This window comes from Lampris incognitus, chromosome 18 (genome assembly GCF_029633865.1).
Source record: "Lampris incognitus isolate fLamInc1 chromosome 18, fLamInc1.hap2, whole genome shotgun sequence".
NCBI classification, from domain to species: Eukaryota; Metazoa; Chordata; class Actinopteri; order Lampriformes; family Lampridae; genus Lampris; species Lampris incognitus.
Genome location: NC_079228.1, coordinates 29669003 through 29680530, shown reverse-complemented (window position 1 = coordinate 29680530; position 11528 = coordinate 29669003). Strand labels below are relative to the sequence as shown.

General features: G+C 47.4%; 1 protein-coding gene across 1 annotated transcript in view; it reads left to right on the top strand.

Annotated features, from left to right (window-relative positions):
• The window catches only part of macf1a (microtubule actin crosslinking factor 1a), a 302357-nt gene that overhangs the window by 112233 nt on the left and 178596 nt on the right, over positions 1-11528 (top strand). The window contains exons 3-13 of the mRNA XM_056298025.1: positions 9-175; positions 336-448; positions 2281-2387; positions 3136-3255; positions 5266-5361; positions 5823-5950; positions 6664-6757; positions 7663-7817; positions 8292-8595; positions 9996-10124; positions 10361-10438. Of these exons, the coding sequence (XP_056154000.1) occupies positions 9-175; positions 336-448; positions 2281-2387; positions 3136-3255; positions 5266-5361; positions 5823-5950; positions 6664-6757; positions 7663-7817; positions 8292-8595; positions 9996-10124; positions 10361-10438 (1491 nt within the window). The remainder of the gene's footprint in view (positions 1-8; positions 176-335; positions 449-2280; positions 2388-3135; positions 3256-5265; positions 5362-5822; positions 5951-6663; positions 6758-7662; positions 7818-8291; positions 8596-9995; positions 10125-10360; positions 10439-11528) is intronic.

Here is an 11528-nt window from a genome sequence, read left to right as displayed (position 1 = left end):
CTCATCAGATCTCGGAGATCTACGTGAGCGGGGAGTCGGGCGACCTCACAGCCAAGGAGAAGCTTTTGCTATGGAGCCAGCAGGCCACGGAGGGCTACCCCGGCCTCCGCTGTGTCAACTTCACCTCCTCCTGGAGCGATGGACGCATGTTCAACGCTCTGCTGCACAGATACAGGTTAACAACATGGACGGACAGAAACATACACACACATACGAATACACACTCTCTAGCACAAGTTCAAGTTTTTCGTCTCTTATCTGTGTGTGTGTGTGTGTGTGTGTGTGTGTGTGTGTGTGTGTGTGTGTGTGTGTGTGTGTGTGTGTGTGCACTCCAGGCCAGACCTGATTGATATGGAGTTGGTGGCGAGGCAGAGTAACCGTGACAACCTGGAACAGGCGTTCGAGATCGCTGAGTCGCTCGGGGTGACCAGACTACTGGACGCTGAAGGTAACGCCTCTTTATGTGTGTGGCACCTGAATGTCTGGTGATTGGCTGACTGGCTGATTGATGGTCGGCAGTCTGGGTAGACTGGTCTGTGTCTAACAATAATGCATCCCAGTTTCAACACTAAACTGTCTTGCTAGTTGGGGATCGCCGGTTTGAATCTCCGTGTTGCCTCTGGCTTGGTCGGGCGTCCCTACAGACACAATTGCTGTGTCTGCGGGTTTGAAGCCGGATGTGGGTATGTGTCCTGGTCGCTGCACTAGCGCCTCCTCTGGTGGGTCGGTGCATCTGTTCAGGGGGAGGGGGAACTGGGGGGAATAGCGTGATCCTCCCACGCGCTACGACCCCCTGGTGAAACTCCTCACCGTCAGGTGAAAAGAAGCGGCTGGTGACTCCACATGTATCAGAGGAGGCATGTGGTAGTCTGCAGCCCTTCCCGGATCGGAAGAGGCGGTTGAGCAGCGACAGGGATGGCTCGGAAGAGTGGGGTAATTGGCCGGATACAATTGGGGGGGGGGGGGGGGGCATTTTTAAAAAAAAAATGTTAAGGAAAAGAGTTGAATAAAGACTGAGTGAAGCCACATTCACATTCAGGAAGTACAAGAAGAAGATCAGGGGTAAGCATGTTTGGTGTCGTGATCGATTTTTTTACCCCCTCCATCACTTTTTAGTTTCCTTTTCTGGTTGAGCTTTCTTGTCTTTGGTATTGTGGTCTTTTTTATGCAACGCTGCAAGCATTTTGAGAAACCACTCGCCCCAACGCTACACCAGCTAATTTCACTGGTTAGTCCACTAACCAGTCCGGTTGTAAAATCAGCCGGTGTGGTGTTTGGATGGAAAGAAAACCCACATACACACATTTGTCTTTAGTTCGTGTTTTAGTCCTTTTTAGCTAGAAGACAATTCTTTTGGCTGTAGCAGAGATGTACCGGTTGACGGTGGCCACAGCTGCCTTATTTCCCTGCGGCACGCAAGAAATATAGGATGCTGTTTAGAAGCAAACATTCCTTTTTTTCCCTTTTTTTTTTTGTTTAAAGTGTTGCTTGTTTTCCCACCTATCAGTCAGACAGGAAGTGACTAAACGGTTGGTTTTAGTTTTATTAGCCATCTACTCAGGTGGGCGGCACGCTGGCGCAGTGGTTAGCACGAAAACCTCACAGTAAGAAGGCCCTGGGTTCGAGCCTCGGGGTTGTCCAACCTTGGGGGTCGTCCCAAGTCGTCCTCTGTGTGGAGTTTGCATGTTCTCCCCGTGTCTGCGTGGGTTTCCTCCGGGTGCTCCGGTTCCCTCCCACAGTCCAAAGACATGTAGGTCAGGTAACTCAGCAGTACTAAATTGGCCCTAGGTGTAAATGTGTGTTTGTGTGTGGGCCCTGTGATGGCCTGACGGCCTATCCAGGGTGTCTCCCCGCCTGCCGCCCAGTGACTGCTGGGTAGTTTCCAGCATCCCACAATCCTGAGTAAGGAATAAGCAGTTTGGATAATGAATGAATCTGTTGGTATTTATGTCAAGGTGTTTCTTCTCAGTGCAATACCAAACAATGTGGATACTGTACAGAAGGTTCTCCATCACGTTATCCCTTACTTAGCTGTGAAATATATATATTCAGATATTTCCACAGATGATGCTTTTGTGTTTAGTGTTTGACGCACTTGATTTTATTTATTTTTCTTGACTTTATACTTTGAAAAACCCCCATTGTGTTCATGCTTTTTGTCTCTGTCTCTCTCTCCCTCTCTCATGTACTGTCTCTCTCTCTCTCTCTCTCTCTCTCTCTCTCTCTCTCTCTCTCTCTCTCTCTCTCTCTCTCTCTCTCTCATGTACTGTCATCTGTCAGATGTGGATGTTCCTTCTCCTGATGAGAAGTCGGTCATCACCTACGTTTCCTCCATCTATGATGCCTTCCCTAAGATCCCTGAGGGAGGAGAGGGCATTGCTGCACGTGTACGTTAACGTTTTACCTTCCCCACTGAAAACCCAACACACCAATATACCATACCAGTGTACCATACCAGTATACCATACCAGTACCTTTCCATGCAGTAGCTACTATTCGGACATTTACCACATCATTCCTTCCTTGTTTGCGTTCAGTTTTAATATCTTGAGTACATTTACAGTGTATTTGTGATTTTGTGTATTTTTTACCTTTATTCTTAATGCACATGTATAGCAAATTCTACTCTTTATTTTATCTATACTGTTGCTTTTTCAGTATTTCAACCTACACATGTTGTGTTCACTATTTTGGGCTTTATTTTTAGTTTTCTAAAGTGTAAATCCTCAAATCAACTTCATGGCTTTACAGGGAACAGTCATCGTAGGATTATCCCACAAAGCTGGGTGTTAACTGATTTTAGATTCAGAGCAAATTAAAATTAATGCCACCTTTCTTAACGCTGTAGAGCCGATACAGGGAATAGCGGTGTCTTCATTTTTGCAAGGGAAGCATGTTTTTGTTAATACAAGATGTTGAATAAGAATTAGTTTTAAACCTGTAATGGATACAAAGGGTATTCCCACAGTACATATCGTGAATGTCATTGAAAAGCAAGGCAGTAATTTATGATGCGTGGTGAAGGAGGTTTAGCTGGTACTGTCAGAAATGGCGGTTGAATGTCTTTTTACACTCTACATTTGTTCTTCCTCTAACTTCTTCTTCCGCCTCCTCCCTTTCTTCTGCCCCCATCAGGAGGTGGACCATCGCTGGTCAGAGTACCAGTCCAGGTTCTCCTCTCTGCTCCAGTGGAGCCGTCAGAATACGGCCGTCATGGCCGACAAGAACTTCCCTCAAAACCCTGTGGAACTCAAGGTGAGCACTCACAAACGTCTCCCCCCACGTTGAGCTTCAGTTGGTCAAACTGATGGTCATGCAAAACATGATTGCATTAAAAAAAAGTCAAACCTGGCTTGACTCGGGGTGTCTGGGTGGCGTGGCGGTCTGTTCTGTTGCCTACCAACATGGGGATCGGCAGTTCGAATCCCTGTGTTACCTCTGGTCTAGTTGGGTGTCCCTACAGACACAATTGGCCGTGTTTGCAGGTGGCAAGCCGGATGTGAGGATATATGTCCTGGTCGCTGCACTAGCACCTCCTCTGGTCGTTTGGGGCGCCTGTTTTTTTGAGGGGGCTGGGGGACTAGGGGGAATAGCCTGATCCTCCCATGTGCTACATCCCCCTGGCGAAACTCCTCACTGTCAGGTGAAAAAAGCGGCTGGCGACTCCACCTGTATCGGAGGAGACGTGGTAGTCTGCAGCCCTCCCCGGATCAGCAGAGGGGGTGGACCAGCGACCGGGACAGCTCGGAGAATGGGGTAATTGGCTGGATACAATTAGGGAGAAAAAGGGGCAAGTAACCCCCCCCCCCAAACAAAAAGAAAGCACTGAAATAAAGTCCATCAGGGTAGGAAGAGGGAAATGAAGGCAGGCTGATGGAGACAGGAGGCTTATCTGCTGTGGGGAGACAAACTGAAGAGTCCACAAGTTCACCAAGGCTTTGCTTCTTATGAAACCCTGTGGAACGCAAAGCCAACAACAAATGATGTGACTTATGGTGGGCAGGTTCATCACAAGCGCCTCACGCGAACATTACTGGATTACTGAAAAGCCCCCAGTGTTACTGCCGGGCAGCACGCTGGCTTCCAGACAGGACCGTAAGTGTAAAATGGAAAGGGGGATATGGACTGGTGATGTACAGGTAGATGGAAGAAGGTTAGCAGCCGTTCCCTGAAAGGCACCTCAGTCTTTTAAAGTGGGGCTGAAGAAGGGGGGGGCGGGGGGAGACGAGTCAATTTCTGTCACCTCATTGTATTTCTTTATTCTTTTATTTTCTCCACTCTTCTTTTTATTGCAAATAAGATAATGTGATTTTTTTTTTCCCTTGATTTTTATTATTATTTATTTCTGATTTTTCCCTTTTTTCCCCCAATTTAGTGGTCAATCTATCCCTTTTTTTTTTTAGTTCAGACACTCCCACCCTCCTACTGCATGCGTTCACCAACTGCATCTCTCTGGCTGGCAGTCTCGAAGGAGACGCCTCGCCACTTTCGTGACAAGGTGAATCCAGGCCGAACCGCTGCTTTTTCCAACACACACAGAGACGCATTCATGTGACGAACACAAGCCGACTCCGCCCCCCTCCCGAAGAGAGCGTTGCCAATTATTGCTGCTTCGTCGAGTCCGGCCATAGTCGGATCTGACGAGACCGAGGCACGAACCCCGGTCCCCAGTGGGCAACTGCATCGACACAAAGCCGATGCTTAGACCTCTACACCACCGCGGACCCATTCCCTTTGATTTTAAGACTGTTAGACTTCTTCAGATAAACTGTTTTTGCAGTGCTGAGAGAGAGAGAGAGAGAGAGAGAGAGAGAGAGAGAGAGAGAGAGAGAGAGAGAGAGAGAGAGAGAGAGAGAGAGAGAGAGAGAGAGAGAGAGAGAGAGGGATAAACCTGTTGAACGGGAGAATAAGTGAAAGGACGGGGAGTGTGAAGGGTTGGAGGTGGGTGAGGAGTTAAGAAAGAGAGGAGGAAGGGATGTTGCAGAAACGGGGTGAACCACCTCAGCAGAATACGACATATTGAGCAGGAGGAAGTGTAGTGGGCTCCAGGGAGAGGGGTTGTGATTACAGCACTTCCACATCCGATAACAGCCGAACGATTTTCTGTTTGACCTCAGACGTCGGTGTCCGATGCCGTATTGACCCCGGCGTCCATCAATAACCTCTTTTTCTGTCTCTCTTGTTCCCCCGCCCACCCACCTCCACTCCCCCCTTTCTCTGTGTCCCTTTGACTCCACCCTAATCTTGCCCACACACCTCCATCAGGCACTTTACAATAAATACATCCATTTCAAAGAAACGGAGATCCCCGCCAAGGAGAAGGAGAAGGGTCACATCGAGCACCTCTACAAGCTCCTGGAGGTGAGGCTGTGCTGGTGGGGAAGGGAGGGAGGATGAAGGAGAGGCAAAAGTAGAGAGAAGGGAGGCCTCAATTTTGTCACCACATGCAAGACTCACTGGGAATCATGGGGCTTTGCTCAGGGGAAGTGCGGGAATGGTAGTCCACATATGTTTCCTGTGTATTTGTGTTTTTGTTTGTGACTGTGAGAATGAGAAAACATCCTTTTCCTGGAGCTCCCACTGTTCTCAATAGATTGTTTGATCAAACACAAACACATGATAGTAGACGACACTGTTTCTCTGTTATATGCAATCAGCTGCTCTGACCATCATGTATGCGGGCGTTTGTGGCTAGATGAAGACTTGTCATCCTTTGAACACATGTTTGATTCTATTACTGATGTAATAGTCCTTCTGTTTTAGTTGAATGTGCTAATCTTGTGTCTTTTTTGGCATAAGTTAATACCCGTCTGTGTGACTAGATGTGGATAGAGTTTGGGCGTATTAAGCTCCCGCCGGGCCTCCATCCCAATGACCTAGATGAAGAGTGGGGCAAACTGATTTTGGAGATGCTCGACAGAGAGAAGGCTCTACGGCCTGCTGTGGAGAGGTATGCATGCACACAGAATGACACACATTTCTGCATGAATGCATATGGTATACTCATTTCTCATAAACGGACTCAATTGGGCGGCACGGGGGCCCAGTGGTTAGCGCCGTCGCCTCACAGCAAGAAGGTCCTAGATTTGAACCCCGGGGTTGTACAACTTTGGGGGGGTCATCCCAGGTCATCCTCTGTGTGGCGTTTGCATGTTCTCCCCGTGTCTGCGGTGGGTTTTGTCCGGTTCCCCCCACCATCAGAAGAAACATGCATGTTAGGGTTAATACTCCTGTCTGTGCCCCTGACCGAGGCAATGGGAAGAGAAGTGGAGTTGGTCTGCGGGTGCAGCATGAAGGCGGCAGCCTGCTGCTCCTAGCTACACATCACAGCTAGGATGGGTTCATTTGCAGTAACTGAATTTCCCCAAGGGGACTAATAAAGGAAACTTAATTATAACGTAATTTAATCATTCTCACACATTCACATGTGCTACCAAAAAACTTTGTTAGCCCCGTTGTCCAAAAGAGTTTTGCCGTACATCACTGCTTTAAAGGGACATTTCCCCCCATGGTGACGCTTAAACCAGAGCTGTGTCCTGCCACAGCCACAGGCTGTTTTCTTTGTTCTTCCCCATTATTTCATTTTTGTTACGTGGAAAAGTGTCCCACAGTGATGACATCAATCAAAGTGTGTGTGTGTGTGTGTGTGTGTGTGATATTCAGGTTAGAGTTACTGCTTCAAAAGGCTAATAAGTTCCAAAATATGGCTGTGGACTGTGAAGAGAAACTCACCTTGGCCAAGAACACACTACAAGCTGTAAGTTCTCTTTTTACTCACACACACACACACACACACACACACACACACTCACACACACACACACACACACACACTTTGCCGTTGCTACTGCTATCTTTTCTTACAATTCCTCCTTAACAACGAACGACCTCAACAGCAAACACACAACAGAGTCCTGACTCTTCCATGTTGTGGTTTCAGTAACAACACCCTGATTATTGTTCTTAGCCACCAGTTCCCTTCAGCTGATGTCCAAAGGGACACTTTCAGCTAAAGCAGTGCCTTTCTACTGGTTTTGCATTGAAAGTGCTATTTAATCCAGGCTCTGTCTGTCTGCCTCTTTCTCGTCTGTCTGTCCATCTGTCTGTCTAAGCTAAATAAGAGTTTATGCTGGGCAAGTGGATAGGAAAAAAAGTAACCACATTAATCCCTTACTGGGGAGTCCAAGTAGCATGGCGGTCTATTCCGTTGCCTACCAGTACGGGGATCCCCGGTTCGAACCCCCGTGTTACCTCCGGCTTGGTCGGGAGGCCCTACAGACACAATTGGCCGTGTCTGTGGCTGGGAAGCCAGATGTGGGTATGTGTCCTGGTCGCTGCACTAGCGCCTCCTCTGGTCGGTCGGGGCGGAGGGGGAATAGCGCGATCCTCCCACATGCTACGTCTACCTAGTGAAACTCCTCACTGTCAGGTGAAAAGAAGCGGCTGGCGACTCCACGTGTATCGGAGGAGACGTGGTAGTCTGCAGCCCTCCCTGGATTGGCAGAGGGGGTGGGGCAGTGACCAGGAGTGCTTAGAAGAGGGGTAATTGTCCAAGTACAATCGGGAGAAAAGGGGGGGGGGGTCACTTATATACACAAGCAGAAGTAACGAACAACAAACAAGCAAAGCCCCATCTAATCCTGTCTCTGTCTCTCTCCCCAGGACATGTCTCGCATGGAGAGTGGTGAGGCGGTGCAGTGTGAGAGAGAGCTGGCCTGCTACCTGCAGGACTGCGAGTCTCTCCTCGGACAGCTTGATAAGGATCTCGGTGTCCTCAGAGAGGAGAAGTACTACCAGGTGGATCAGCTGGCTTTCAGGTGTGTTTTGGCGCTGTGTTAATTCTGACCTGCCTTCTTTTTCCACGTTTGGCTGCCATGTTGGAGACGTGCAGTACGCTGTGTCCTATAGTTGTTCTTGAGTCGTACCTGACAACCATTAAAATGAGTCAGAGTCAACTTCAGAAGCCTTAATGATTTGGATATTCATGGATTTACTGTTTTAGCTATGCCAGAGATGGAAAGCATCAAAAATTACATTTTTTTGCATGCAAATCTTCATGATTTAAGCTTTTTTTTTATTTAGTATTTTTGTGCGTAGTAAAGCAGTGGTAGACTAAGAGGCCAACACTTCCTCATCCCATGGTGTCAAATTTCGACACGTCTGTTTGAGACACAGACTCTAATGTTCAACTTTTAGTGTGATTTATGAATATTAATTGAATACAGGTTAGGGTGTGGTAAAGTGTAGAGTGAGTTTTAGGGTTAAAAGTGAAAGAGCAATGTCTTCCTCAGGGTATCTTGCCTTCAAGAGGAGCTGGTCTCCCTCAGACTCCAGTGCTCCAGCATCTACAGGAAGGGACATTTCTCCCAGACCCTGGGGTCAACACGGGGGGACCAGACCGGACTGAGGCCCACAGATGGCAGTCTCTCCCTGGGACAGACTCTGCTGGGAGCCGTGGGCGCGGTGGGAGCGGTCGGGGCTGCCCTGCTTCGGAAACCCATGACCCGTTCCCAGCTGGTGGCCATGTCCTCATCAGAGGATGAGGGAAGCCTGAGGTTCATCTATGAATTACTGGGATGGGTGGAGGAGACACAGGTGAGAGAAACTTGTTGTCATATTAACAGTGGTGGCAACAGCATTGACTTCCGTAGCGTGGCATAGATTTCAGGCTTAAATAATGGATTCTAGGGGCATCCAGGTAGCATAGCGGTCTGTTCCGTTGCCTACCAACATGGGGATCGGCAGTTCGAATCCCTGTGTTACCTCTGGTCTAGTTGGGTGTCCCTACAGACACAATTGGCCATTTTTGTAGGTGGCAAGCCGGATGTGAGGGTATGTGTCCTGGTTGCTGCACTAACACCTCCTCTGGTCATTTGGGGCGCCTGTTTTTTTTAGGGGGGGGGCTGGGGGAATAGCGTGATCCTCCCATGCGCTACATCCCCCTGGTGAAACTCTTCACTGTCAGGTGAAAAAAAGCAGCTGGCGCTTCCACGAGGAGGCATGTGGTAGTCTGCAGCCCTCCCTGGATCAGCAGAGGGGGTGGAGCAGCGACTGGGATGGCTCAGAAGAGTGGGGTAATTGGCCAAGTGCAATTGGGGAGAAAAAGGGGGAGGGGGAAATAATAAGGGATTCTGGATCCAGTGCTGTTTTAGTCCAAATAACAATTTGTAGGGGTGTAAAATGAATGCCTTTAACAATGTCATACACTAACATCTCATCTTTATGCTTTTGAGGATTTCTCTCATGCATTTCTAGATTGATGGAGGTGGATTTTGAGCTGTTTTGAATTTGCATTAAGAAATTGCTAGTGATTGTTAGGTTAGCATGAGCTGCATGTGCCCTTGAAGCCTGCTGGCAGTGTGTGCGTGACACATATGTCATCTTATGTTATCATTATGTTACTCAATATATTTTAAAAGCAGCATCATTGACAGGTTCCTAAAACCCAGTACACAGATCAACACGTCAGTTTGAGAGCTATTAGTATTTAGTAAACAATGTATTATGCGGGCCCAGAGAGCTGATTAAATACAAAACAAACAAAAAAAACACCACCACAGCCACATTAACTCATCCACCAACTGTGATGAAGGGAACATGGTGGGGAAACATTGACTGCTGGCCTCATTAAGAACAAACAGTGCTACACTACTTGCAACGCTTATGTCCAACGTCGCCCTAACAAAAATTTACATACATATATCATTAGTGGTCTGATAGTTCATTGGCTGCTCAGCACAGCATCAAATTAAGATCAAAAGAAGGTGCTGTGGGCTAATAAATAATAAATACTTAATCAGCAACATCCAGAAATACTTTATTGTGTTGGAGTCCATAACATAATCAGCCACACAGACACTGCATCAGAACAAGTTATTACTTACAAAGATGATTTTTCAGTAGTGATGTGTAAAAAAATTGATAGATTTCTTGACGTATGAATATCTTCTGTTGAACCAGCCTGTGATGTTTGGATACTTGTTTGTGTTTTTTAGGAGTTGTTGGAGCGTGCTGAGTGGGGGGCAGACCTCCCTTCGGTAGAAAATCACCTCCAGGAACATAACGCCATACACACTGCTGTGGAGGAGTTGCTGAAAAGTCTGCAGGAGGCCCGCAACTATGAGGTATGCGTACACACACACACACATGAATACATTCAGATACAGTACCTACACAGTTATGCATACAATCATAAAGACACACCACACAGACTGATTTATGAAAGTTAATAGAGAGGGCCCACAACTGTCAGTTATACCGCGCGCACACACACACACACAACTACTCACAGAAAGACATACTCAAACACAGGTGTCCGGGAGCTGTGGTGGTAATTAAGTCTTTTTCCCCTCTTCTGCAGGCAAACGTCTCTCCTAACTTCAGGAGCAATTACTCTGAAACTCTGGCCAAGCTGGAGCACCAATACTGCAAACTACTGGTCAGTGCTAAAGTGTCTGTCTGTCTGTCTGTCTGTCTGTCTGTCTGTCTGTCTGTCTGTCTGTGTGCATGGAGAGGGGGGGGGTATGTGTATTTTGTTTACTTTGTACTGTTAAGGCCGTGTCTCCATGTAAATTATCTGACCTCCAGCATGCTTTATTGTGAGTGTTTTTTGTCTGTCTGTGTGCTGTCGTCAACACTACAAAACCTCATTGTTTTCCAGTTCAGGGTTAATCCAATTACACCATGACTAAATAAATGCCGGTCTGCACCTGCTGTCTTCTTTTTACTTACTTGCTCTCTTTTCCTCTCCTCTGCTCTGTCTTCATCTCATTCAGTTTTAGCCATTTACTCTTTTCCACTCTCTGCCCAGCCTCATGCATACACACTCGGTTCATTCGTTTCTGCGCAGCCAATTCAAAGCGACATGCCTGGGTGTGTATTTGTGTATGTGGCCTGAGTGCACATGTACTTGCTCTTATGTGTCTCTGTGTGTGTTCGATGGTCTGCATGTCTGACTGTCTCTCCGTCTGTCTGCGTGTGTGTCCGCTCACCTGGAGGAATAACTTTCCTGACCTCATGACTCTCACACATCTCTGTTACCATGGCAACAGCCTTACTGGCTTCCTGGTTAGGGTGTTTTTTTTTAAGGCTGACGTGTTGTAGCTGCGTCCACCATTGATTATATCTCAGATGAGTGAAATTTAGAGAAATGCTCCAAAGTAATTTGTCAGTATGAAAAGTTGTAAACCAGTTATTAGAGAATTAGGAAAGGTAGGAATTTGAATTCTGTAAAAGCAACCTTGAACTGACGACTGCGCTAGTTTCAAGAAGGTTGTCAGAGGAGAAGGTATTATGTCTGTTTGTCTGGGTGTTGACACTCCGCACCATCAGTTGTTGGGGTTCGAGAATTTGGAGCATCTCCGGTTGTTCTCTCTTGACCAAAGCATCTGTTAACTATATTATAATAAATTAAATCCATCCATTATCCAAACCGCTTATCCTGCTCTCAGGGTCGCGGGATGCTGGAGCCTATCCCAGCAGTCACTGGGTGGCAGGCAGGGCGACACCCTGGACAGGCCACCAGGCCA